Source organism: Lepidochelys olivacea (assembly GCF_965140295.1).
Source record: "Lepidochelys olivacea isolate rLepOli2 genome assembly, chromosome: 8".
NCBI lineage: Eukaryota > Metazoa > Chordata > Testudines > Cheloniidae > Lepidochelys > Lepidochelys olivacea.
In genome coordinates this window covers 53057963-53085152 of record NC_140418.1, presented here as the reverse complement: position 1 = coordinate 53085152, position 27190 = coordinate 53057963, and the positions used below count along the sequence as shown (strand labels likewise).

The 27190-nt window shown below is 42.3% G+C and overlaps 1 protein-coding gene across 2 annotated transcripts in view; it reads left to right on the top strand.

The window, feature by feature from the left end:
- ACBD6 (acyl-CoA binding domain containing 6) overlaps positions 1-27190 on the top strand; it is a 140716-nt gene that overhangs the window by 25002 nt on the left and 88524 nt on the right. For both annotated transcript variants that reach the window (XM_084637765.1, XM_084637766.1), the window contains exon 4: positions 26477-26559. In XM_084637765.1, the coding sequence (XP_084493891.1) occupies positions 26477-26559 (83 nt within the window). The remainder of the gene's footprint in view (positions 1-26476; positions 26560-27190) is intronic.

Sequence of the window (27190 nt, the reverse complement as noted above, 5' to 3'; positions counted from 1 at the left end):
AGGGGGGAGTCTCATGCAACAGGGAAAAGGATTTTGTGGATGAGGAAGAGGAGGAGGAGAATGTGCAGCCGGCAAGCAGTGAATCTGTTCTCCCCGGCAGCCAGGACCTTTTCATCACCCTGGAGCCAAAACCTGCTCAAGGTGGGATCCTGTACCCTGAAGCTGGAGAAGGCACCTCTGGTGAGTGCACATTTGTAACTACAGTACAGGGTTTAAAAGCAATTGTGTTTAATGTTTGATTTGCCCTGAAGAATTGGGGTGCATTCACGGCCAGTACAGCTACTGGAAAAGTCTATTAATGTGTCTGGGGATCCTCCAGAGACATCTCCATGAAGCTCTCCTGGAGGTACTCTGAAAGCCTTTGAGAAGGTTTCTGGGGAGGGCTGCCTTATTTCGTCCTCCACAATAGGACATGTTACCATGCCAAGCCAGTAGCAAGTAGTCTGGAATCATTGCAGCACAAAGCATGACAGCGAATGGTCCTAGGTTTTGGTTGCATTCAAGCAACATGCGGTCTATATCTTTCTGTGTTAGCCTCAGGAGAGTGATATCATTCATGGTCACCTGGTTGAAATAGGGAAATTTTTGTAAGAGAACAGTAAAAGTACCCCGTTCATGCTGGGCTGTTTGTGCTTGGCTGAAAGGGATCATCCTTGAGAATAGCCACGCGGAGCGGGGAGGGGTGAAGGGATCATCCCAGAGAATAGCCACGTGGTGGGGTGAGGAGAGGTGTGTAGTGCACATCCACCCAAAAACTGCAGCCCCTCCTTCTAAATGGCAAACCCAACCGGCATTGCTTGCTGTGGGAAAGGATGGCGTTGCAGTTTGAAACCATTCCCACATGTTATGAAGGCGGAAGAAGCCAACCCCGCATACCAAAAGGCTTACCATGGCTGCCTGGAAACAAAATTCTGTTGCCCAGCCATGTGTGATGTGTCACCATACCGGCAGGTGCTCAATATAAAAGGCAAAATGCGACCTGTACCTGAAGCACATGTGCTGTCTGCTGTGAATTGCTTGATTCACTGTGAAAGTGTGTCTCTTCTGTTCTCAGAAATGTATCATCTTAATTTTACTCTCCCTTTTTATTCCCCTGCAGGTGCAAATGTTTCTATGGTCCCCCTATCACCTCCGTCCGTGAGGTGATCACAGATTAGAAGTTGAAAAAAACGCACTCGCAATGACGTTTTCTGAGCTCATGCAGTCCTCCTGCACTGATAGGGCACAGCTGAATGCATGAAGGCGTTCAGTGTCAGAGGCCAGGAAAGCATTAGGTGAGCGCGATGAGAAGAGGCAGGAGGAGATGCTGAGGCTAATGGGGGAGCAAGTGGACATGCTGAGGCATCTGGAGCTGCAGAAAAGGTAATGAGCACAGACCACCACTGCATCCACTGTATAACCGCCTGCTCTCCTCCCCAAGTTCCATGTCCTCCTCACCCAAACACCCAAGAACGTTGGGTGTGGGGGAGGCTCCGGGCACCCAGCCACTTCACTCCAAAGGATGGCCAAGCAACAGAAGGCTTTCATTCAAACTGTTTTGATTTGTAGTGTGGCTACAATAAGCAATGTAGCCTTGTCCTTCCCTCCTCCCCGACCTTGTCAGGTATCTCACTCTTTGATTAATAAAGAAAGAATGTATGGTTTCAAAACAATAGTGACTTTATTTCCTTTGCCAGCTGTGATCGAAGGGGGGGAGGATGTTTGGCTTAAAGGGAATTAAAATCAACAAAGGGGGCGGGTTTGCAGCAAGGAGAAACGCACACAACTGTCACACCGTAGCCTGGCCAGTCATGAAACTGGCTTTCAAAGCCTCTCTGATGCGCAGCATGACTAGCTGTGCTCTTCTCGTCGCCCTGGTGTCTGGCTGCTCAAAATCATCTGCCTCAACCTCCCACCCCACCAAAAACGTCTCCCCCTTACTCTCACAGATATTATGGAGTACATAGCAAGCAGCAATAAGAATGGGAATATTGGTTGTGCTAGGGTCTAACCTAGTCAGCAAAGAGCGCCAGCAAGCTTTTAAACGTCCAAAGGCGCATTCTACCACCATTCTGCACTTGCTCAGCCTATAGTTGAACAGCTCCTGACTACTGTCCAGGCTGCCTGTGTACAGCTTCATGAGCCATGGGAGCAAGGGGTAGGCTGGGTCCCCAAGAATAACTATTGGCATTTCAACATCCCCAACGGTAATTTTCTGGTCTGGGAAGTAAGTCCCTTCTTGCAGCTGTTCGAACAGCCTGGAGTTCGTAAAGGTGCGAGCGTCATGCACCTTTCCCAGCCATCCCACGTTGATGTCGGTGAAACTTCCCTTGTGATCCACCAGTGCTTGCAGCACCATTGAGAAGTCCCCCTTGTGGTTTACATATTGGTTGGCAATGTGGTCCAGTGCCAAGATAGGGATATGTGTGCCCTCTATCGTCCCACCACAATTAGGGAACATCATTGCAGCAAAGCCATCCACAATGACGTGCACATTTCCCAGAGTCACTACCCTTGCTAGCAGAAGGTCAGTGATTGCATTGGCTACTTGGATCACAGCAGTCCCCACAGTAGATTTGCCCACTACAAATTGATTCCTGACTGACTGGTAGCAGTCAAGCGTTGCAAGCTTCCGGAGGGCTATTGCCACTCGCTTCTCAACTGTCAGGGCAGCTCTCATCTTGGTATTCCTGCGCTTCAGGGTGGGGGAAAGCAACTCACAAAGTTCCAGGAAAGTGGCCTTACGCATGCGAAAATTTCACAGCCACTGGGAATCATCCCATACCCACAACACTATGTGGTCCAACCAGTCTGTGCTTGTTTGCCAGGCCCAGAATCGGCATTCCACTGTATCAACCTGCCCCACTGCTGCCATGATGTCCCAATTGCCACATTCCATGCTTTTAGGAATGTCTGTGTCCATGTCCTCCTCACAATCGTCCTCTTGCTGGCGTCTCCTAGCCAGGTTCTGCACATGCTGCAGGTTAATGCGCAAGTGTTTACAATGCTCACAACAGCAGCGGTGACTGAGCGGGCTCCATGCTATGGATCTGCATGGGTAACCCAGGAAAAAAGGCGCGAAACGATTGTCTGCCGTTGCTTTTACGGAGGGAGGGAGGGAAGGAGAGAGGGGTGACTAACGACATGTACCCAAAACCACCCGCAATAATGTTTTTGCCCCATCAGGCATTGGGAGCTTAACCCAGAATTCCAATGGGTAGCAGAGACTGTGGGAACTGTGGGATAGCTACCCACATTGCACCGCTCTGTGAGTTAATGCTAGCCACAGTATTGAGGATGCATTCTGCCGACTTAATGCGTTGAGGCGGGACATACACAATTGGCTGTATAAAATTGCTTTCTAAAGATTGACTTGTATAAAATCGACCTAATTTCGTAGTGTAGACATACCCTTAGTTGGCTTTCTGGAGAGATAGAAATGGTAACAGTAACTGAACATGAAATAGTTTAGAGAGAAAAAAATAACTGATTAAATCCTATCAGATCCTGCTTGGAAACATATTGTCTAGCAGCCAACGAGTTGTCTCAGTGGCACTTTAACAACTGTATGCTCTACACCATTTCAAAGCTTTCTGGGGATGCCTGTTTAAAATAGCGATGATGACTTTAATAAACTAAGAGTAGAAATGTTCATTTTTAGCTAGTTGAATGTTCAGATGAATTCAGCTGAATTCACTTGTGTTGCTTGATCTCATTAATTAATAAAGGTATAATGTACTGCCTAAAATATATTTTTTTACAAAAAATAACAGTTTAAAAAATGGTGGCATTCATGTGACCTCTTAATGCTGATTGCACAGTCACAGCATGCCTAGGTATTACAACTGCCTGGCATCCTCATTCTTGGATGTGTCAGTGATGAGCTGAGCTCCAGGTGAGTATGAAATTTCTGCTCTTTCAGATCCCCTCTGGGTGCTTTCAGTGAGGGTAATGTGGAACACACAGGTGGATGCAGAAATTGAACATAAAAATGGCTCTAGAGAATGGCACTATTAGAGAGTGTCACTGCTGTAAACATATTCTCTAGTGTGGTAAGGTAGAGTCTTTTCCCTGTTTTCAACAGAGCACGCAAACATTGTGTTCCTGTCCACATTCGTCCTCCTGTCCACGTTTTGGCTTTATTGGTGACTTGTAAAGAATAACCTAACAAACCAAACGCTAAGCTTACTGAGCTTGGGTTTCCCTGCATGACTCTTTCATCCCTAGCTCTCCATCTATTTGGCCCAAAGAGTCTCCTTTATATCTTGTTTTAGGTTAGTGGGCCAACTTTTTAGTGACTCAGCAGTAATTGCCATGAACTACAATGCAGCATTTTAGTATCTGGGTCTAGGTTGACTCAACAGAAGAGCCCTACGTTCCTATAGAGGGTCTTAATCTGCCACCCTGTTGCATCCAGGTGTAGCTTCTCCCCCCCATATAGCTACTGATAAGTGGACAATTTCTCTGAAGTCTAATCTTTCCTTTTGGTTTCTCCATGTATTTGTAGTAAAGTTTTTAATGTATGTGAACCTGAGGACTAACTGGAAGAAAAAAAAAGGGGGGGGGTGGACAGCAAAAGTCTTAAATAGTGAAATTTCTGTTGAACATTCTGCGTGCCAAGTTCTGTGGAAGTATGTAACATTACCTATTTGGCAAATCCACTTTTTAAGTTGAGACATCTAGAAGCTCTCTCTTACATCTACAACAGTTCAAGCCTTGATATTTTTTTTTTATTTGAGAAAATGTTATTGATTAAATATAAGGCTATGATTGTCGAAGTGTTTGGCCACTGACTGATGGAGTTTTGTTGTTTTTTAAAATAGTGGCAGTCTAATTTTCTAAACTGTGTGCAGAGATCATGTCTGCTTTTGCCTATCATACACATGTATGTGAGTGCAGAAATTAAAGATGCTGGCATCTAATGACATAAACTTGATGGATTTACATAAATTGTTGTTTTTTGGTAACTTTTTTTCTGCAGTAGAGCTAGAAACTGTTAAAAGATTGACCTTTTTTGTAGATGTTCACAAGTATCATGTCTGGTTAAATTAGTGCAGTGCACTATTAGCAGAGCCTCCATGTATTCTGTCATTCCGTGGTCATGGAATTTCCTACAGAATCCATTTCTTGTTGCACAGTTCTGCTCCAGAATCTAAGCTTTCATAGTTGTGCGCGTAATTGTAAAAACATAGACTGAGGCCAGGTCTACACGACAAACGTATATTGGTATAACTTCATCACTTAGGGGTTTGAAAAATCCATACCCCTGAGCAAGGTAGTTATACTGACCTACCTCTGATGTAGACAGATTAGGTTAGAGCTTCTCTTTTCTACATAGCTACCGCCTCTTGGGGAGGTGGATTTACTATACCGACACGAGAGATCTCTCTTATCAGCATAGAGCGTCATCACCAGATGTGATACGGCTGCATTGCTGTAGCATTTCTAGTGTAGGCTAGCCCTAAAGCACTGCAGCAGTGCAGCTTCAGTGTTGTATGTGAAGACAAGCCCTTAGTGTAGAGGTGGGTGAACTACAGCCTGTGGGCAACATCTGGCCCGTGGGACCGTCCTGCCCAGCCCCGGAGCTCCCGGCCAGAGAGGCTAGTCCCTGGCCCCTCCTCCGTAGCTCCGGCAATGGTAAGGGAGCGGGGGGTCCAGGAGAGCAGTCAGGGGACAGGGAGTAGTTGGATGGTGCAGAGGTTCTGGGGCAGGGCAGTCAGGGAACGGGGAGCAGGGGAGGTTGGATAGGGGGTGAGATCCCAGGGGGCGGTTAGTGGGACGGGGTGTGGATAGGGGTTGGGGCAGTCAGGAGACCAGAAGAAGGGGCGGTTGGATAGGGGGTGAGGTCCCAGGGGGGCGGTTGGATACTGGGTAAGGTCCCAGGGGGGCGGTTAGTGGGCAGGGGTGTGGATAGGGGTTGGGGAAGTCAGCGGACAGGGAGAAGGGCCGGTTGGATAGGGGCTGAGGGTCCCAGGAGGGGGTGGTTAGGGGTCAAGGAGTGGGGGGGGGTTGGATAGGGGGCAGGGTCCTGGGGGGGTGGTTAGGGGCGGGGTCCCGAGACAGGGCGGTCAGGGGACAAGGAGCGGGGGGGTTGGATGGGTCGAGGGTTCTGAAGGAGGCAGTCAGGGGGCGGATGGGGGTGGGGGCCAGGCTGTTTTGGAGGAGACAGCCTTCCTTACCCGGCCCTCCATATAGTTTTGCAACCCCGATGTGGCCCTTGGGCCAAAAAGTTTGCCTACCCTTGCCTTAGTGTAACTGATACAGTGTGTTGTCTTGAGTTTTCAGAAACAGTAGGTGTGACCTGCTCCATTCATCTCTATATATTGACTGTGAAATCTACAGATATTTTAAATTTCATCATGTAGCTATTTCACTGCTGATAACTTAGCAGAAACACTCAGTTAATATTTATTCAGAAACCCCAACTGTCCGCTACCCAGCTGTCAAAATCTCCATTAATTTTTGGTGACAGTTGGAAAACTGGAACATAGGAAATTAGGGTAGATAAAAATCAATGATGATTTTTTTAAATTGATTTTTTAAAATTTAAATTATTATATATTTTTTATTTTCAAAAATAAACCTGTCTGAAATGAATTCTTAATTTAATACAAAATATCTTAGGGCTTAAACTGATTGTCATCTTAAAACATTTAAATAAAAAATAAATATGCTGAATAAATGAGCCTCTATCAAAAATTCTGAGTTAAAGGCTGCTTGTCTATATAATGAAAGAATTGGCTGGGGAAAACTACATTTAGAGGCTAAACTTTATAAATATGGCAAATAGGTCATCATATAGTGTATCAAGGACTTGATCCTGTAGGGGACCCAAGGGTTGTGCTATTGTGTGCAAGAGACTGGCAAAGTCATCTCAGGCATTGGGACCCAACTTTTGATTTCAGGAGACCCCATCATGTATCTCATCATTAAGTAGCAAAAAAGATGTACTAAATCTAGTGTAAAGGCTCTATTTAGTTGTAATTCAACATGTTTTAATGGCTATCTCAACCAGTTAGCATGCTCCGTTCTGTAGAAAATAAGTGAATTACAATTGGAAAAGTTGATTAAAATTGATCATTTAAATCAAGGCTTTCCACATGGTGATTTAAATCAATCCACCTTGCTGGAAATGCCTGATTTCTACACAGTGCCCACTTGGTGTTGGGTTTACAGGCAGAGATGAGCAGTCGCATTGTTCATAAGAAGTAATTTCAGCCAGTTATCATTCACTCCCTCCATTTTTTTTGCATACATCAATTCCATTGGCTGAAATGAGCCAGCAGATGAAACTTCAGGACAGGACTGAGGTGCTTTGCCAGAGTTTGGGGACATGGGGACTGAGTAACAGGGGGGCCAGGGAGAGGCGGCAAGGCCAGAGGGGAGGTAACAGCAGGAGTCAAGGGGGAGAGAAGACTGAGGCAGGCAGCAGGGTTCAGTAAAGTGTGGGGGAGAGGTGGGGATGGAGAACAGAGAGGCTTGAATTATGTCAGAGTGTGGGTGGAGAGAAGGGAGCAAAAGGCTGCATGGAGGTTACAAGCCTGGTTGGTGGGGAGGTCAGGTGCAGAATGGGGAGCTTGTCTAGACTGACAACATGTTATCTAACATGTTCATTAGGAAGCTCAGATGCCATTTAGCACCTAGTGTAGACAGACACTTAACTCTTGGCAAACCAGGACCAGCTAACATAGTTTTTTATATGACTGCCTGTTTAGGTGCCAAGTGGTATTTAAAAAAGCCCAAAAACCTGTTAACATGTGTTAACTAAGGCTACACCTACATTGCAAAGAAAAATCCATGGCGCGCAGTCTCAGAGCCTGGACCAATTGTCTCAGACTGGAAGGGCTTGGGCTGCTAGGCTAAAAATAGGTGCGTAGAGGTTCGGGCTCCGGCTGGAGCTTGGGGTCTGAAACTCAGTGAGGGGGGAGGGTCTTGGAGCCCAGGCTCCAGTCCAAGTGGCAACCTCTTCACCGCTATTTTTTAGCCCTGCAGTATGAGCCCTGTGAGTCCAACTCAGTTGACCCAGGTTCTGAGACTCAGTGCTGGGGAATTTTCTTAGCATTGTAGACATACCCTAACACATTTTTAAAGCTTCCCACACTTTCCAGTCTTGCCAAGCCCCTAGACAGTGAAACTATGTTCACATGAGAATGATTTTGGCACTTAATTTGAAAGAGAGGGAACAATAATAGAATGAACCCACATATTGCCCTACAGGTTCACCAGCTAGGATCCGAGTTAGACTGCAAAGAAAATAAGGTTTTCAGCATTCTGAAATCTGTGTTCAACATAGGAAATCCCCATTGGACTAAATAGAGTCTGTATTATCCAGGCCCAGATATTCAAATTATCCATAATAAAAGGTTGTGCTGTTAAAAATATTATAACTCTTATAGCAGTCTTTGGCTTCATGGCACTTTAAATATTTAGGGCTAAATCCACCAGCTCAAATAAGTACCTTGAAAGTCTTAAATTAAGTGTAAATTGTAGGCACAGAGGAGGCTATGCAGAAGACAGCTGCACCCAGAACATGTTGCTGTGCTTAACTTCACAGCACGCTCCCCTGCAGGCCTGCTGGAGAAGTGAGAAGGGTATAATAATTGGATCTGTGACTTTGTAAAACTACTGTCTCTCATGGGATGGCATAGCCCTGCTCCTTGCCCTGCCCTGGGTTGTGGGCGCAGAGACTAGTGAAGATCTTTTCTTTCCCTTACAATCTTCCACAAAATTCCTGTGTGCACAAGCCACATATCTGGGTTGTGCATTCAGGGACCTGGATCTGAGGGTTAAAATCAGTATAGCCAGGTAATGGTACATGTGGAAAAATGGGGAACATTCACATACTTCTATAGTTTTAACTATAACAAGTAACACTCATTTATTTGTAAGGTATTAATTAGATAATTGACATCTTGATCAACACAGATCTTGGACAGTGATGTTCCTCTACTGTTACAGAAACCAAATTTCAGTAGCACTGCTTGACTAGTCTGGGGTTGTCACTTTTGTGAATGTAGTAATTGCCCCACTGATCACACCATTATACATGTAGTCTAGTATTCTATCTCTGAGAGTGGCCAGTAGCAGCTGCTGCAGAGAGCCCTGACCCACAGTAGTGGAAGGCTAGTTTATGCTCTGAAGCTTGAGATTTTAGATCTTATCCAAAGCTTCTTGTTTATCCTTTTTACTGTTACAACTCAGAGTATTCCTGTTGTCCCTATAAATGTTTACATAAATCTACATAAATAAATAGCAGTTGGTCCAGTAAAAGATATTACCTCACCCACCTTGTCTCTTTAATATCCTGGGACTGACAAGGCTACATTTACGCTGCATGCAACCATTGTACCACGGCATTTTGGGAGTTTACATGGAGAATATGGGAAATATTACTGACTAGATTCAGCGTTGGCCAGTAGTAATGCCTTGTGCTCCCCTTGCAAGATCTTTTGACTGCTGCAAAATTAATCTGCGTTCCCATTCTGGATGCTTTTCACAATGTATATACACTAGGCTTTTGACCATGCAAAAATGTATCCAGTAAGTATCAGAAATCATTGAGTGTAGCTACTGTTAAATGCAGAGGTCACTCTCTTATCATAGACATTTTACCTCTTCTCCATAGAATACCTAATTACTAATCCCCAAATGTGATCACAGCACAGTTATTAATGATGGACTAAATGGCTGTCATTCTTAAAATCAAAGCTATTTTTGAACCATAAGGTCTCTAAATTAAAATGAAATTAGTCAGCTTCTGTCTCTTTATATTTCACTTGTATTGTCCTGTAAATGTAGGCTTAAGAATAGTCCTTCCAGGCCTAGATCTTGTGTTTACAAGGAGAGTTTTTGCAGGCTAGTTTTATATGCACCAGTAAAATGGTGTGTGGGGGTTTAATGGAATCACTGACAGAACTTAACTATACTGTCACTACAATATAAAAAGAGTGTGTGTATGTATTGTACTGGGAGAACATAGAGTTTAAAGAGCAGTTTGCTCAAATTGAACAGCTCTTCAGTGGTCTTTTGAAAATGTTCCAGCTGCTGAGTCATGCATGCATACGCTTGCTGAGGCTGCTCTTTAGAGCTAAGAAGCTTTGTTGAGAGAGGAATATTAAAATCAAATGTTTGATAGCCATGATAGCTGATAGAGAGGGTACAGTTGCCTTTTGTGCCTTTCTGAGCTGTTCAGACTCCTTAATGGAGCGGAAGGATTTTATGAATGCTGTTTAAGTATTTAACACAGTGCCTGGATTTTATAAAGAGTAAAAATTCTTTGGGTTTTGAGTATGATGAGCTCTAAGGTTAATATTTTACCCTCACCCATGTTGCATTGTAATGTGAAGTTCACTAGTGCCCTGCACTGTAAACTAGAAAATACAGGTGGAAAATACCTTTGGAATTGCACATTATTTGTTCCTTTTTCATGCTTCATTAGACATCCTGTCAAAGGAACATCCTGCATTGTTGCTGTGTTGATAGCCTTCTTGTATACAGAGAGAGAGATACACCCCTTTCTGGGGGCTTTGGTCCCTGGACCACCTGCATTACCCTCCTCCCATTGACTCTCCTGGCACTGGCCTTAACTAGTAAAGGAAAAGACGGCAGCAATTACAGCACACACAATTAACGGGCTTCTAATCTCCAGCCTTGCGTGTAATTGCTGCTGTCAAATACAATTAGTGTCTGCCCAAGTTCCCTTCCCAGGGGGACAGCCAGGCCATGACACGGAGGGAGGGAGGGAGTGTCTAAAACTTTAGGTGGGTTTACATGTTTATGCTGCCTCTCTAACAATCCTTTCTTTCTCAAGTTGTGTCCAGGTATGTCAGAGCATTGTGTAATGATAGAAGGAAGTGAAGCAGGTTTAAAGGTCCCCTTACTGGATTTAAATCTGTGAAATATGTTCCATAAACTCTCCTGCATCTTGAAACTATACCAGCTTCCTATGATTCAGTCAGCTCACTTCAAGGTTTTACTTTTAATGTTATAATGCCAGACCTAAGAAGTTAGCCTGTCATCTTATCTCCTATCATAGCAATTGAGACTGGTGGGACTAAAACTACTGATCATCCCCACATATATTTTAAGGAGGATGAAAGGATGCAGAGCCTTTTCCTCTGTGGCTTTGTGACTCTAATAATCTCTCCCCTACCCTTCCCACCAAATGGTGCATGCCAAAGAATCATCCTTTAGAGCAAAGCTCCAGATATCAACATTGTGGAATTCCTCAATCAGTGCATTGAAAAATTGGTGTAGGGTAATGTCATGGACTACCATTATTGCTAATGTGGGTTATACATGTAAATCCACTCTGAGTGGATAGGAAAATAGACTCCTGAAAGCCTCTGATATTGGCGTGTATCTGGATACTGATGCCACAGGATTACCTGAGAGGGTGAGAGATTTTAAGAACCAGAGGCACAAACAGAAACTGAAAGAAGATCTAGGAGAAATTAAAGAGCATTCACATTTGATGCCTTCAAGACATAAGGTATGGTCTCTACATTCCTAAGTTTTACAGAGAATGCAGCCCACAGAAACACTTGTGGCTCCCTGGTAAACACTGGGTAAGACTCACAAGGTAAAATGCTGGTCCCATTGAATTAAATGGAGTCAGGATGTCACTCCATATATTGAAGTGTGGTGCAGTCTGTCAAAGAGACTGCATCTATGTTTGTATATTCAAATAAAGTTTGTCATTTAGGGAAGCGGCGCGGGCCAAGGGACGTGCTGGCCGCCCTTCCCGCAGCCCTCATTGGCCTGGAGCGGTGAACTGCGCGCGGCCAGTGGGAGCCACGATTGGCCGAACCTGTGGGCGCAGCAGGTAAACAAACGGGTCCGGCCTGCCAGGGGCTTACCCTGAACAAGTGGCGGACCGGCTTTGAGAACCACTGATTTAGAGGAAAAAATACTATAGGGTACAGAAACTTACTCAGCAGCATGGGAGCTGTCACTTGGCTTAGCTTCCTGTCCTGTAACCTTGTTGTTTTAATATCCATCATGTTATAATTTTTAGTACTGATAATCACTGCACAAAATTCTTGACAGTGTGTTCATTTTTTCAATACAGGCTTCCTTCTCAGTCTCCCTTTAGCAGATGCCCCAGCTCTCTTTGTCCGTCACTCTTATGAACGTAGGGATTGCATAATTTCTCCCATGTAAAAAATATAATTAGATTTCAAAGTCTGTGGTATAATGCAACAGTGGATCTTGCCTGTCATTTCCCTGATCTATGCTTCATCTTCCAGGCTGGTTACACCAACCAACATGACTTCTAAAGGCTTTGTACTCCTTCAAGCCTTCCAGTACACATCAGCAAGCAGAGGTGCTGGAACAATTTGTGTAGTGGGATGCTGAGAGTCATTGAACAAAACTGTAAACTCTGTTTTTGATGGAAACCACTTCAAGCCGGGGGGTTTTGCTGCATCCCCAGCATTCCTAGTTCCGGCACCTATGCTAGCAAGAGCCCAGTTACTTGTTTCGGGGGCTTTGCAGTCTTTTTATTGTGTCTAGTACAAAGTAGTCTTCAATAGCCATTAAACTTTGTTCTTGTTTGGACATCACTAATACCCCACTAGGAACAGGTTTAAATTTCAATCAGGAGATTTTATCATTTCAATGCAGTTTTTGTAGTATACTTAGTTGAGGTGTGAATTAAAGAACAGTTGTCTTACAGCTGCAATACTGAGTCCTAAAATGAGCCTGGATTGGTGGATGGAGATATTACATAGTATTATGAATATATGTATAATCTGTGGTATAAAGGTTTTATCAGCAAGAGTGTGGGATGGCCACAGCTGGCAAGTGATGAGGCCACAGGTGAATTATGCAGTTCATCCAAAATAAGTGCTGATAAAATCTTAATGCCACAGCATCACATATTCTGTATGCTACAGAAACTATTTTAGAAAGCAAGGTTTTAGTTCCAGTTTTTTAAATTTGGGGCTTATTCTCCTTGTAGAGCCCAGGTACCTTTGGTTATTGAGAGTCCAGTAGTATAGGGCTCAGAGAGAGAACAATGGAAAGCAAATACATTAAATAGCTCTCTAAATGTCACCTAAAATAGCTTCTTTTGCACTAGGAAACGTCTTGAGTTTGCAAGATTGATATCCTGGGACCTTCCAGGGGTAAAGGCAATTGTTGTGTCCTACCTGAAAGCTGGGAATCCCCCCTTTTCAGTTATGTAAAGCTCCCATTTTTAGCCCTGTAAACCCACATGATTTTGGCCCTTTAAACATACCACTGGTGCAGGATTGAATATTGACTGTTTAGAGCATTAAGCCGGGTTAATTTTGGAGAGAGGAGGGGTTTTACCATTTTGGGAGAAGAAACAGGAAACATCTAGCAGGTTCTTTTTTTCTTTTTTTTTCTTTTTTTAAAGTGTACGTTAGAAGCCATTCAGGGATTTGTGATGTTAGACGTAGTTGTGGTGGAGACATATTACTGGGTAGAGTGCAGGTGAGGCAATCAAAGGCACATGCTAAATGCAATTTATCACCACCACAGTCATATAAATGTAGGGCTGAAAGGGACCTGGAGGGGTCATCTAGTCTGTTCCCCTTACGCTGAGGTATGTATATGTACATACATATTATACATATGTGTTGTGAGCAGGCAGAGTTCCCCTTGTGTCCTGAACAAAGGTTAGACCATAGCATTAACTCCTTCCTGGGATGTGGCTTTACAAGTAGCTCAGATTACAATAAAAGTAAATAAACTTGAGCCAAAGCTTTCTCCCTAACCTAGGCTATTGCTAGGATTTCTCTGTCCCTATTCCAGTCTCAGAGAAAGGCTCTGACCCCTCTTTTACTCCTAGATGAGTTGTGCCCAGTGAGGTTCAATCTAACCTCAGAGTGGTTGAGCAGCAATTATTTTGCATCTTTATGGAGAGTTTACATTTGAGTTTACCCTGAGTCAGCAGAAGGCACCTGAATTCCTGTATAGAGCCCTAGAAACTACCACCTTGTTATGTGTGTATGTCTGTTTTTTGTTCTTTTAAAAATGTACATCCAAATAAAAAGTGCTTATCCCAAACTCTCAGCTCTATTGATGATTTTTTTTGTTTAATCCACACAAAAATAACAAATCCCAGCAGTTTATCCTCGCCCTGTAACTAGGGTTGACCAACAAAGAATTACCACTTAACACTACCCCATATTCTGCTGGAAGACACTAACTCTTATCCCACTCTCCAAAAGCTCAGAAAGATAAGTGAGCTTTATTGCGTGCTCTTAAAGTCAGCAAATGGATGTTTTTTCAGGGAGAAAGTAAGCTCTGAAATCCAGGGCCCCTCAGACAGACTCTATGTATGTCTGTGTAATATGTAATTTGTTCTTCCTTTTACAGAATGCTTAGCATGATAAAACTAGGGCTGTCAAGCGATTAAAAAAATTAATCATGATTAATCACATTGTTAAACAATAATAGAATACCATTTATTTAAATATTTGTGAATATTTTCTATATTTTCAAATATTGATTTCAGTTACAACACAGAATACAAAGAGTACAGTGATCACTTTTTATTTATTTTTTATTACAAATATTTGTGTTGTAAAAAACAAAAGAAAGAGTATTTTTCAATTCACCTCATACAAGTACTGTAATGCAATCTCTTTATCATGTAAGATGAATTTACAAATGTAGAATTACGTACCAAAAAACCTGCATTAAAAAATAAAACAATGTAAAACTTTAGAGCCTACAAGTCCACTCAGTCCTACTTCTTGTTCAGCCAGTCACTCAGACAAACAAGTTTGTTTACATTTGCAGGAGATAATGCTCCCCACTTCTTGTTTGTAATGTCACCTGAAAGTGAGAACAGGAGTTCGCATGGCACTGTTGTAGCCGGTGCCGCAAGATAATTACGTGCCAGAAGTGCTAAAGATTCATATGTCCCTTCATCTTCAACCACCATTCCAAAGGACACGTGTCTTTGCTGATGATGGGTTCTGCTTGATAACTGTCCAAAGCAGTGCAGATTGATGCATGTTCACTTTCATCATCTGAGTCGGATGCTACCGGCAAAAGGTTGATTTTCTTTTTTGGTGCTTCAGGTTCTGAAGTTTCTGCATCAAAGTGTTGCTTTTTTAAGACTTCTGAAAGCATGCTCCACACCTCATGCCTCTCAGGTTTTGGAAGGCACTTCAGATTCTTAAACTTTGGGTCGAGGGCTGTAGCTGTCTTTTGAAATCTTACATTGGTATCTTCTTTGCCTTTTGTCAAATCTGCATGAAAGTGTTCTTAAAACAAACAACGTGTGCTGGGTCATCATCTGAGACTGCTATAATATGAAATTCATGGCAGAATGCAGGTGTAAAAGAGCAGGAGACATATTATTCTCCCCCAAGGAGTTCAGTCAAAATTTAATTAATGCATTTTTCTAACAAGCATCATCAGCATGGAAGCATGTCCTCTGGAATGGTGGCGGAAGCATGAAGGGGCATATGAATGTTTAGCATATCTGGTACTTAAATACCTTGCAAGACTGGCTACAAAAGTGCCATGCAAACTCCTGTTCTCACTTTCAGGTGATGTAAATCAGAAGTGGGCAGCATTATCTCCCGTAAATGTAAACAAACTTGTTTGTCTTAGCAATTGGCTGAATAAGAAGTAGGACTGAGTGCACTTACAGGCTGTAAGTTTGTTTTGGTTTTGAGTGCAGTTATGTAACAAAAAAAATCTACATTTGTAAGTTGCACTTTCACGATAGAGATTGCATTACAGTACTTGTATGAGGTGTACGCTATTTCTTTTGTTTATCATTTTTACAGTGCAAATATTTGTAATAAAAATAATATGAAGTGAACAGTGTACACTTTGTATTCTGTGTTGTAATTGAAATCAATAGATTTGAAAATGTAGAAAAAAGTCCACAATATTTACTAAATTTCAGTTGGTATTCCATTGTTTAACAGTGCGATTAAAACTGCGATTAATCATGATTAATTTTTTGAGTTAATCACGAGTTAACTGCGATTAATTGACAGCCCTAGATAAAGCCATACTCTTTAGCTCTCATCTTTCAATCATGATTAGACTTTCATGTTGTTGAAGCTTTTAACTGGGTTTGAGCTGCTGTCTCTTTGAAGAGAAGATGGAGCTGAAATTGTCAGTGAGGTGTTTGACGGGGTTTTTAATGTGTCTGTCGTATGTTAACCTCTGAACTGGGACACATGACACCTCTTTTATGGCTGACAACAATGTAAAGGTATACATCTTGACATCACATATAAAGGAGTAAGGGGGAGTAGAGAAAAATGAATTGATGATGTTAGCAAATATTAGTCCTTATATTTCCATTCCATTCAGAATGAGACTGTCAGGCCTGCAGTCCTCTGGAAAAGCATCATCAGTGACAGCCAGTCAAGGTCTGATTGCCCCTTGAATCAAGCTGGTCTTTTATTGACCAATACAGTGTACTGAGGGAAGAATGAGGACAGGTTGCTGTCTTTATGGTCCAAGAAAGCACTTGCTTTGCTTCTGGATTTCTTGATACTTAGCACGTGTTCTACGGTGATAGTTTATCTGCTTAGTGGAGTTAAGGATGGCCGTGTGTGTACATGCCATGTGGGGCAGGGGATGTATAACCTCTTTTAACACGTGCATAAATTAAACACTTTCCAGGAGGAGAGTGTTGCATTGAAAGGGTGAGTGGTGGATGTGCTGATTCGGAGAAGCTGTGCTATAGCTTCTGCCAAAAGGGCTCCAGTGGAGTCCCTGTAGGAACTCAGTGCTGCCCATCAGTAAAGGAACCTGGAGGGAAGGTGGCCATGAGAACACTGCTTTCCCTACCTTGGGAATCAATCCCTGTTGTAGCACAAAGCGCCTTGCTGGTTTGGAGAGATGCAGGCAGGTGCAAACGGCAGAAAGAATCCAGCTTGAGCTGTCCTTTGACTTGCCAAGACGTGAAGGCGAAACTGAATTCAAAGCTAAGGCAGATACTTAAGGCAGCTAGGGAGCAATGTACAAGAGTTCAGAATGAAAGTGTAAATTTCAGTGCACCCCAAAAGCATCTCTTTTGTCTCCTCTCTGTGCCCCCCTCCATGCTTGTGACACAAGTGCTGTCTGCTAAGCTTTCTCCTTTGCTGTTTCAAACTCTCATATTTCCCATATCTTTTTAACTACTAACTCAAGTGTAACAATCTCCCCACCTTTCCATCCCTTTATTGTATTGCTGTTCCACTCATTATGGCTTTTGTGGTCATGACCTGTTTCCAACTGTTGTGGGGATTTTTTGTCTGGATGGAATTTAGATTGCAGGCTTTCTAGGTCTGGGACCATGTTATCTTTTAAATAACTGTATAGTTCCATATATACCTGTAGTGCTTCATACATGAAAAAATTACCAATGCACAAAGTTTGAATTGTGTAAATCTCATTGGCTTCCATGGGAGATAGTGAGAGATAATGGCCGGGGGTACAGCGTTGTCAGGAAGGCTGTGATGTGTAGAATAAAAAGAACCCATCTTGGTAATAGAGCTGTCAGTCAGGAAAAAAACTTTTTTTTTTTTTTTTGCAAACTCAGCATATATTTTTTAGAAATCTAGAGACAATAAATATGGAACCCCAAAGTGCTGTTTTTATCTCTGTGCAGAATAGAACTATGTTTAAGTACTCTGGGTAGGACTCTTCCTTAGTTTTTTACCTTCATATATGGTTCATATACTTTTTCCTTCATGTGATATGAAGGGACAAATAAAGTTCATGAGTTATGCACTGAATATTTTTGGGCTACATATTGGTTTGTCCCTACTTCCCAAACTATTCTAGGAATAAACTTAAACAAATTGAGGCTCTAACTCTCACATGTATAAGAAAGCCTTTACAATTTAGTTTCCTGATGAATTGCTACCCTTTGTGCCAAATTAATCTGTGGTATAACTCCATTGGCTTCTCTGGGGTTGCAAATGTAATTCATTTGGCCCAAGGAATTTTCTAAGGCATAATTTGTAAAAAGATCATGTGTTTTCTAAAGCGTTTTGTGAGTGTGACTGCAGTAAGCAGAAAAGCTTTGTGGAAAGAAGCAAACCTGCTATAGGAGTCACTTTTTTTTTTTTTTTCTTGATTCCTTCCGAAAAACATGGACAAATGATTGCTGTCTTTTATGCATCTCGTTGTAGAAATGGCTCTTGCACTAATTTAGCAGATGAGTTGAAATTAATTTTCATCCTTATTAGTGTGGAAGTAATTGGATGGTATATGGATACAAGGTTTTGTGTGGAAGACTTTTTAAGAGGGGCGTTTTGCTGTAAAGAGGCTAAGATCTTTCCATTTGGGGAAATGATGTTTTGTGTCACCTTGCTATTCTAATTCTGGGGAGCACTGCTTGACATACAATAGTTTTCAGAGCCCCTACTCAGATTCCATGATTTTGAAGCTACCTTCCACTGAATCACCAAAGCCAGCTATATTCTTTGGTCAAAGACCAGATTTAAGGTGTGCTGGTGATGGAGATCCTTGCAGAAACAGCACTGTATACTTTAATTTACGATTATGACAAGATCCTCCTGACCAATTTTCATCTCACACACACACACACACACATATCTTGGGTGAATGTTTTTAAATGTGAATGAAAGTTTTCATCTTCATATGTGTTTTTCTTATTGTAATGTTGTTGACACTTGAGAATCCAGAATAAATAATGGGGTTTACAATTTGGGACAGACGAGAGAGAACATATTAATGCACATTTCATGTTATTTTGTAGTTACTAGGTATTCACAGATTTCCCCCCCCCCCCCGCCTCCCCCCCAAAAAGCAATATACGTTTGTGTAGCTTCTTCCTTCATACAAAGCATCAAACAACACTTCAGAGAAAGATGGAAAATGGTTTGCAAAACTGGACTCAGGGACTCTTACAACTATTAAGGGGGGAACCCCATACTGGTATGGTAATTAGAATAGAAAAGGGATGAAGTGATAAATGGTAACAGCAAAAGTAAATACTCTTCAAGCAGCAGTTAGGGGAGCATAGAAGAAGAGAGGATCTGCTAGGACTGTGGTACTGAAGATAATTAATTATTACAAAATAAGATCACCTCCCATATGGAACATTGCAAACCGTGGTCTAAAATGCATTCTTAAATTTTATTAGTTATTTGCACAATTGGATAAGAAAAATGTGTTTAAAAAAGGACTAGTCATTCAACTGTGTTTGCACGTTAAACCAGTCCATGGAGGGTGAACAGCCCTCTAGCTATCTTGGAACAAGGATAATCATTAACACCACCGTGTTTTATGTACCAATCCTTTAAAACTTTACAAGTCCAGAGGGAATATATCTTTGTGAAACATATTAAAGGAAGGTAGCAGAATTCCGTACTTCAGAGCCAGCCTTAAGAAAATAATACCATGGTTCAGCAAGGTTCTTAAGCATGAGAGTAACCTTAAACACAAGTTTCAGAGTGGTAGCCGTGTTAGTCTGTATCAGCAAAAAGAACAAGGAGTACTTGTGGCACGTTAGAGACTAACAAATTTATTTGAGCGTAAGCTTTCGTGGGCTGTCATTGTTAGTCTCTGAGATGCTACAAGTACTCCTTGTTCTTTTTGCTTTAAAACAAGTATTCCCATTAAAATCAATGGAACTATCTATATGTGTGAAAGTTGGGTACATGCTTAAGTGCCCTGCTGAACTGAGGCCATAAAAAGGATTGGCAAAATACATTATAATGATCACTACTTACTAAGCAGGAACAAATGCCACCAACAGAGAAATATAAATAATCTTAAACATACTGATTGTGTAGCTGGTTTCTTATAACTCTTCCAGGGTGCAGGTTTCTAGATACCATGTTGACATTGGAGTACTGGGAGCTAAGAGTTTTGTGGTTTATTCTGAATTTGGAACACTTTAAAAATTAAAAACACTTTAAAAAATTTAAATTTTTGTCCTTTTTAAAACAATGGATAGTAAATGCTGTACAGATTAGTGTCCCTTGTTAGTAGCATTCTCATGTCTGGTCTAGAATGTCGGAGGGTCTAGCCTCATACCAGGACTTGGGCTTACACACAGTGTTAAAACACCTTTCAGGCAGAGACTGTCACTTACTATATGTGTGTACAATACATTGGCTAGGCAGTTTTTAACAATGTGCAAACATGATGACAGCTGTAGCTGGATAACAAATGACAGGAAAGAATTTAGGAGAAAATGTCTCTTGAACATCTGTAGTGAAAATCAGAGAAGCTTCCGTTTGTTAATTGTATGTGTTCACTCTGCAGTGTTTTCTCCATATTAGAAATTCGAGGAATAATGGTGCAACTTCCTCTTACCATTAATGGGACTATTCATATAAGTGGGAGTTAGCTTAATGTTGAGTGAAATTTGACCCAAAATGTAAGTTTAGTGAAAATAGCCTTTTACAAACCAAAAGCCAATGGAAATGCTTCCTTGCCATTTACACTAACTCCTCACTTCTTGTTGTTAAGTTGCTGACGAATTAGGGAACATGCTCGTTTAAAGTTGCGCAATGCTCCCTTATAACGTTGTTTGGCAGCCACCGGCTTTGTCCACTGTTTTCAGAAAGAACAGCCCATTGGAGCTAGCTGGTGGGGGCTTGGAACCAGGGTGGACCCACAGCCCCCCTATCAGTTCCCCGCTCCCCTAAGTCCCCTGTGCGGCATCCACCCAGCATGCTATCAATTGCCGGGCAGTTCAGCTGTCCCTCCCCCCACTGCCATGTGCTGCTCCTGCCCTCTGCCTTGGAGTGAGCCTCCTGCTTGCTGTCTAAGGGGGGGGGGGTGGAAGAGGGGTGCTAATGTCATGGTGTTCCCCTCTCCCTGCTCCTTTACCCCTTCTCCATAGAGCGGGGGGGACACACGACAGGGCTTAGGATGGAGGGAGCGTGCTGGCAGCAGCTGCTGCCTCAACTTGCTGAACTACTTAAAAAGGCAGAGAACTTAGAGTGGGATCAGCATACGCAAAGGGGCAATGCCTGTCTCTCTCTCTCACACAGGGTGTGTGTGTCTGTCTCTCTCTGCCACGCTCCCTCCATTGGTGCTGCCTTCTAGAGTGTGAGGGTATATTAACAACAATGTGTTAACCCTTGAGGGCTCAGCCAAGTGCTAGTTCATTATTTATCAGTAAGGCATTCCCTGGGAAATATCCTACCGTCTGACTCCACCACCTCAACCAAGTTTCACAAGCATCATTGCTGTGTTTGTTTTAAACACATACTGTGTGTGTGTGTATATGTATGTATGTATATATATAATATGTATTTTGTCTGGCAAAATTTTTTTCCCTGGAACCTAACCCCACCATTTACATTAATTCTTATGGGGAAATTGGATTCGCTTAACATCATTTCGCTTAAAGTAGGATTTTTCAGGAACATAACTACAACATTAAGCGGGGAGTTACTGACTAGTCTGTGTTGAGAGAAATGCAGAGAGTAAACATATAATTAAAAGTCAATTAGATTTTTTAAAATTTCATTTCAAATAATGTCAGGTGCTGGTAGCGGTAGAGGTAAGGAAACCTTTGTGTTTCAGAATTTTTATTTTTTGATAAAAAGACCAGGAATACTTGTGGCACCTTGGAGACTAACACATTTATTTGAGCATAAGCTTTCGTGGGCTACAGCCCACTTTATTGGATGCATAGAATGGCACATGTAGTAAGAAGATATATATATATCGATATATCTAACATACATACAGAGAACATGAAAAGGTGGAGTAAGAGGCTAATTAATTAAGATGAGCTATTATCAGCAGGAAAAAAAACTTTTGTAGTGATCATCAAGATGGCCCATTTAGACAGTTGACAAGAAGGCGTGAGGATACTTAACATGGGGAAATAGACTCAATATGCGTAATGACCCAGCCACTCCCAGTCTCTATTCAAACCCAAGTTAATGGTATCTAGTTTGCATATTAATTCAAGCTCAGCAGTTTCTCGTTAGAATCTGTTTTTGAAGCTTTTCTGTTGCAAAATTGCCACCTTTAAATCTGTTACTGAGTGGCCAGAGAGGTTGAAGTGTTTTCCTACCGGTTTTTGAATGTTCTGATTCCTGATGTCAGATTTGTGTCCATTTATTCTTTTGCGTAGAGACTGTCCGGTTTGGCCAAAGTACATGGCAGAGGGGCTTTGCTGGCACGTGATGGCATATTGGTAGATGTGCAGGTGAATGAGCCCCTGATGGCATGGCTAATGTGATTAGGTCCTATGATGGTGTCACTTGAATAAATATGTGGACAGAGTTGGCATCGGGCTTTGTTGCAACGATAGGTTCCTGGGTTAGTGTTTTTGGTGTGTGGTTGCTGGAGAGTATTTGCTTCAGGTTCTGGGGCTGTCTGTATGCGAGGACTGGTCTGTCTCCCAAGATCTGTGAGAGTGAGGGATCATTTTTCAGGATAGGTTGTAAATCTTTGATGATGTGCTGGGGAAGTTTTAGTTGTGGGCTGAAGGTGACAGCTAGTGGCATTCTGTTATTTTCTTTGTTGGGCCTGTCCTGTAGTAGGTGACTTCTGGGTATGCTTCTGGCTCTGTCCGTCAGTTTTTTCACTTCAGCAGGTGGGTATTGTAGTTTTAAGAATGCTTGATAGAGATTTTGTAGGTGTTTGTCTCTGTCTGAAGGATTAGAGCAAATGCGGTTGTATCTTAGAGCTTGGCTATAGACGATGGATCCTGTGGTGTGTCCTAGATGGAAGCTGGAGGCATGTAGGTAAGTACAGCAGTCAGTAGGTTTTCGGTATAGGGTGGTGGTTATGTGACCATCGCTTATTAGCACAGTAGTGTCCAGGAAATGGATTGCTTGTGTGTATTGGTCTAGGCTGAGGTTGATGTTGGGATGGAAATTGTTGAAATCATGGTGGAATTCCTCAAGGGCTTCTTTTCCATGGGTCCAGACGATGAAGATGTCATCAATGTAGTGCAAGTAGAGTAGGGGCGTTAGGGGACGAGAGCTAAGGAAGCGTTGTTCTAAGTCGGCCATAAAAATGTTGGCATACTATGAGGCCATGCGGGTACCCATAGCAGTGCCGCTGACTTGAAGGTATATATTGTCCCCAAATGTGAAATAGTTGTGGTTGAGGACAAAGTCACAAAGGTCAGCCACCAGGTTTGCCATGACATTATTGGGGATACTGTTCCTGATAGCCTGTAGTCCATCTTTGTGTGGAATGTTGGTGTAGAGGGCTTCTACATCCATAGTGGCCAGGATGGTGTTTTCTGGAAGATCACCGATGGATTGTAGTTTCCTCAGGAAGTCAGTGGTGTAGCTGGGAGTGCTGGTAGCGTAGGGCCTGAGGAGAGAGTCCACATAGCCAGATAATCCTGCTGTCAGGGTGCCAAAGCCTGAGATGGTGGGGCGTCCAGAATTTCCAGGTTTATGGATCTTGGGTAGCAAATAGAACCCTGACCAGGGGTATTCTAGGCCTGTGTCTGTAAATGAATCTGTAAACTCAGGCGTTGCACCCGATGACTGGAGAATTGCTAATATAGTTCCTGTTTTTTAAGAAATGGAAAAAACATGATCTGAGAAACTACAGGGCCTGTTAGTTTGACCTCAATTGTATGCAAGGTCTTGGAACAAATTTTGAAAGAGGAAGTAGTTAAGGACATAGAGCTTAATGGTAATTGGGGTAAAATACAACATGGTTTTGCAAAAGGTAGATTGTGCCAGACCAACTTGATCTCCTTCTTTGAGAAGATAACTGATTTTTTAGACAAAGGAAATGCAGTAGATCTAATCTACCCGGATCTCAGTAAGACATTTGATACAGTTCCACATGGGAAATTATTAGTTAAATTGGAGAAAATGGGGATTAATATGAAAATTGAAAGGTGTATAAGGAACTGCTTAAAGGAGAGACTACAAGAGGTCATACTGAAAGATGAACTGTCAGGCTGGAGGCAGGTTATTAGTGGAGTTCCTCAGGGACCGGTCTTGGGACCAATTTTATTTAACATTTTTATTACTGACCGTGGCACAAAAAGTGAATGTGCGCTAATAAAATTTGCGGATGACACAAAGTTAGGTGGTTTTGCCAATACAGAGGAAGACCAAAATATCATACAAGAAGATCTGGATGACCTTGTAAACGGGATAAAATTTAATAGTACAAAGTGAAAGGTCATGCATTTAGGGACTAACAACAAGAATTTTTGCTGTAAGCTGGGGATGTATCAATTGGAAATGACAGAGGAAGAGAAAGACTTAAGAGTATTTGTTGATCACAAGATGACTGTGACCTACCAATATGATGCGGCCATGAAAAAGGCTAATGAAGTTCTAGGATGCATCAGGCAAGGTATTTCCAGTAGAGACAGGGAAGTATTAATAGCATTACACAGGGCAGTGGTGAGAACCCATCTGGAATACTGTGTGCAGTCCTGGTCTCTCGTGTTTCAGAAAGATGAATTGAATTTGGAACAGGTACAGAGGAGGACTACTAGGATGATCTGAGGAATGGAAAACCTACCTTAGGAGAGGAGGCTCAAAGAGTGTGGCTTGGTTAGCCTAACCAAAAGAAGGCTGAGGGGAGATATGATTGCTCTTTATAAATACATCAGAGGGATAAATACCAGAGAGAAAGCAGAGTTATTAAATTAAGTGCCAATGAGGACACAAAAACAAATGGTTATAAACTGGCCATCAACAAGTTTAGGCTCGAAAGTAGGTGAAGGTTTCTAACCATCAGAGGAGTGAAGTTCTGGAACTTCAGTGGGGGCAAAAAAACCTAACTGGCTTCAAGACTGAGCTTGATAAGTTTATGGAGGGGATGGTATGATGAGACTCCTACAGTGGCATGTAGCCGATTGACTACTAACAGCAAATATATCCAATGGCCAGTGATGGGACACTAGCTGGGGAGGGCTTTGAGTTACTACAGAGAATTCTTTCCCAGGTATTTTCCTGGTGGGTCTTGCCCACATACTCGGGGTCTAACCGATCGCCATATTTGGGGTCAGAAGGAATTTTCCCATGGGTCAGATTGCCAGAGACCATGGGGGGTTTTCACCGCCTTCTGCAGCATGGAGTACAGGTCAATTGCAGGTTTAAACTAGTGTAAATGGTAGATTCTCTGTAACTTGAAATCTTTAATGATTTGAGGACTACAGTAACTCAGCCAGAGGTTAAGGGTCCATTACAGGAGTGGGTGGATGCGGTTCTATGGCCTCTAAAAGGACCTGATTTTCAGAGAACCTTTTGAAAATCAGGCTACTTCAAAGTGTCTAAAATTGGGTACCCAAAATCACTAGTCATTTTTGAAGTGTAGGCCATAGACTATATATTGAGCTATCAGTATTCTAATTATCAAAGGGGAGCTGTGTTAGTCTGTATCCACAAAAACAACAAGGAGTCCGGTGGCACTAACAGATTTAGAGACTTAAAGACTAACAGATTTATTTGGGCATAAGCTTTTTTGTTTTGTTGTTGAAGGATGGCTACTTTTAAATCTGTTGTTGAATGTCCAGAGTGATTGAAGTGTTCTCCTACTGGTTTTTGTATGTTACCATTCCTGATGTCTGATTTGTGTCCATTTATTTTTTTATGTAGAGACTGTCCGGTTTAGCCAATGTGCATGGCAGAGGGGCATGGCTGGCACATGATGGCATATTGATAGATATGCAGGTGAATGAGCTCCTGATGGTGTGGCTGTTGTGGTTGGGTCCTCTGATGGTGTTGCTAGAGTAAATCTGGGGACAGAGTAGGCAACGGGGTTTGTTACAGGGATTGGTTCCTGGGTTAGTGTTTCTGTGGTGTGATGTGTAGTGAGTATTTGCTGGCGAGTATTTGCTTCAGCTTGGGGGGCTGTCTGTAAGCGAGGACTTGGCCTGCCTCCCAAGGTCTCTGAGAGTGAGGGATCATTTTCCAGGATAGGTTGTAGATCATTAATGATGTGCTGGAAATGTTAAAGCTGGAGGTTGTACGTGCTGGCCAGTGGTGTGCTGTTATTTTCCTTGTTGGGCCTCTCCTGTAGTAAGTGACTTCTGGGTACCCATCTCGCTCTGTCAGTCTGTTTCCTCACTTCCCCACCGGACTCGTCAGTATTCTAATTGTTCTTTTCTGTCATGGTAGAAATCATTGAGAATCCTAGAGTTCTTTGGAGTAAATCACTTGGAAATGCAACCCATTATAAAATTTAATGTAAATCTATATTAAATAGATTAATAAAGGTGAGCTTTTCAGTCTAGTAACATGACATTATGCTGCCTCCCAAAGGATTAGCACTTTGGTCCTAAGTGGCCGAGACTGAGCGCGCTGTGCAGGCAGTGGACTCGTTCTTGTGAGGAGGGAGGGAGAGAGAAGGTGCCTTGTTGTGCCTCTCTGGAGACTCCCTCTGGACTGTGCTCAGAATAGCATTGATTGATTTTTGGAGCCCTGAGATGTAACAGATATGTGAAGCATTTGAGCATGATTGTAGGGAAGTGAGAGGAAGGATCCTAAAGAATCATTCCCCTCCATGCCCTTAAAAAACAAAGTGACAGCATGAAGCAGACTGAGTCTGAAAGCCATGTCACTCTACCAATTTTTTCTTTCAGACACCAGAGAAGAGAGGAAAGGAAGGAAAAACTGGGTTTGGAGGCCCAGTTGTCAGCTCGCTGTATCAGGAAGAAACCATCAGGTGACTATCTCGTCTGGTCTTTTAGCACTGATATGTTTTCAGTTTAACTTACTTTAATTTTTCTAAGAATTTTTCTTTAACATCAAACAAGTGTGGTGGCAACTCCAGCAGGATAATAAAAAACAGAAAAGAACTTTTCAGGTCCATAGTCATTAATAACTGTCTGCATTGCTCCCAGGTACTCTCAGGGAGATATAGGAAGGGGACAATGTCTTCTTTCTTGCTGTTAAACACCAATTGCCCTCTTGAATTGTGTATCAGTAGTTATCCAAAAAAGTGTTTTTTAAAATACAATTATTTCTTTGAATAATACTGAGTTTGTGTATAGCAATTAAGGTTCTATAAGCAGACACTATACAGCTTCATTGGGAAGCCCTGTCTTGTATTAAATTTAATTTTTTCCCTCTCCAGCTTGCATAGCAAAAATGCAGTCAAGCAAGAATGGTTGCTGTTTGACAACTAAGATACTTCTGAACTAAAATATAAAAGAAAATTAAATGCAAAATAGATGAGACTGAAACATTAAAATTCAGGGTAAACCAGAAAAAAGTCAGCAAATGCAAAATTAAATGTTCCTACAGTGGTGTTTGCTCTCTCATATTGCAAGCATGTGGTTATATGTGTTTTCTCT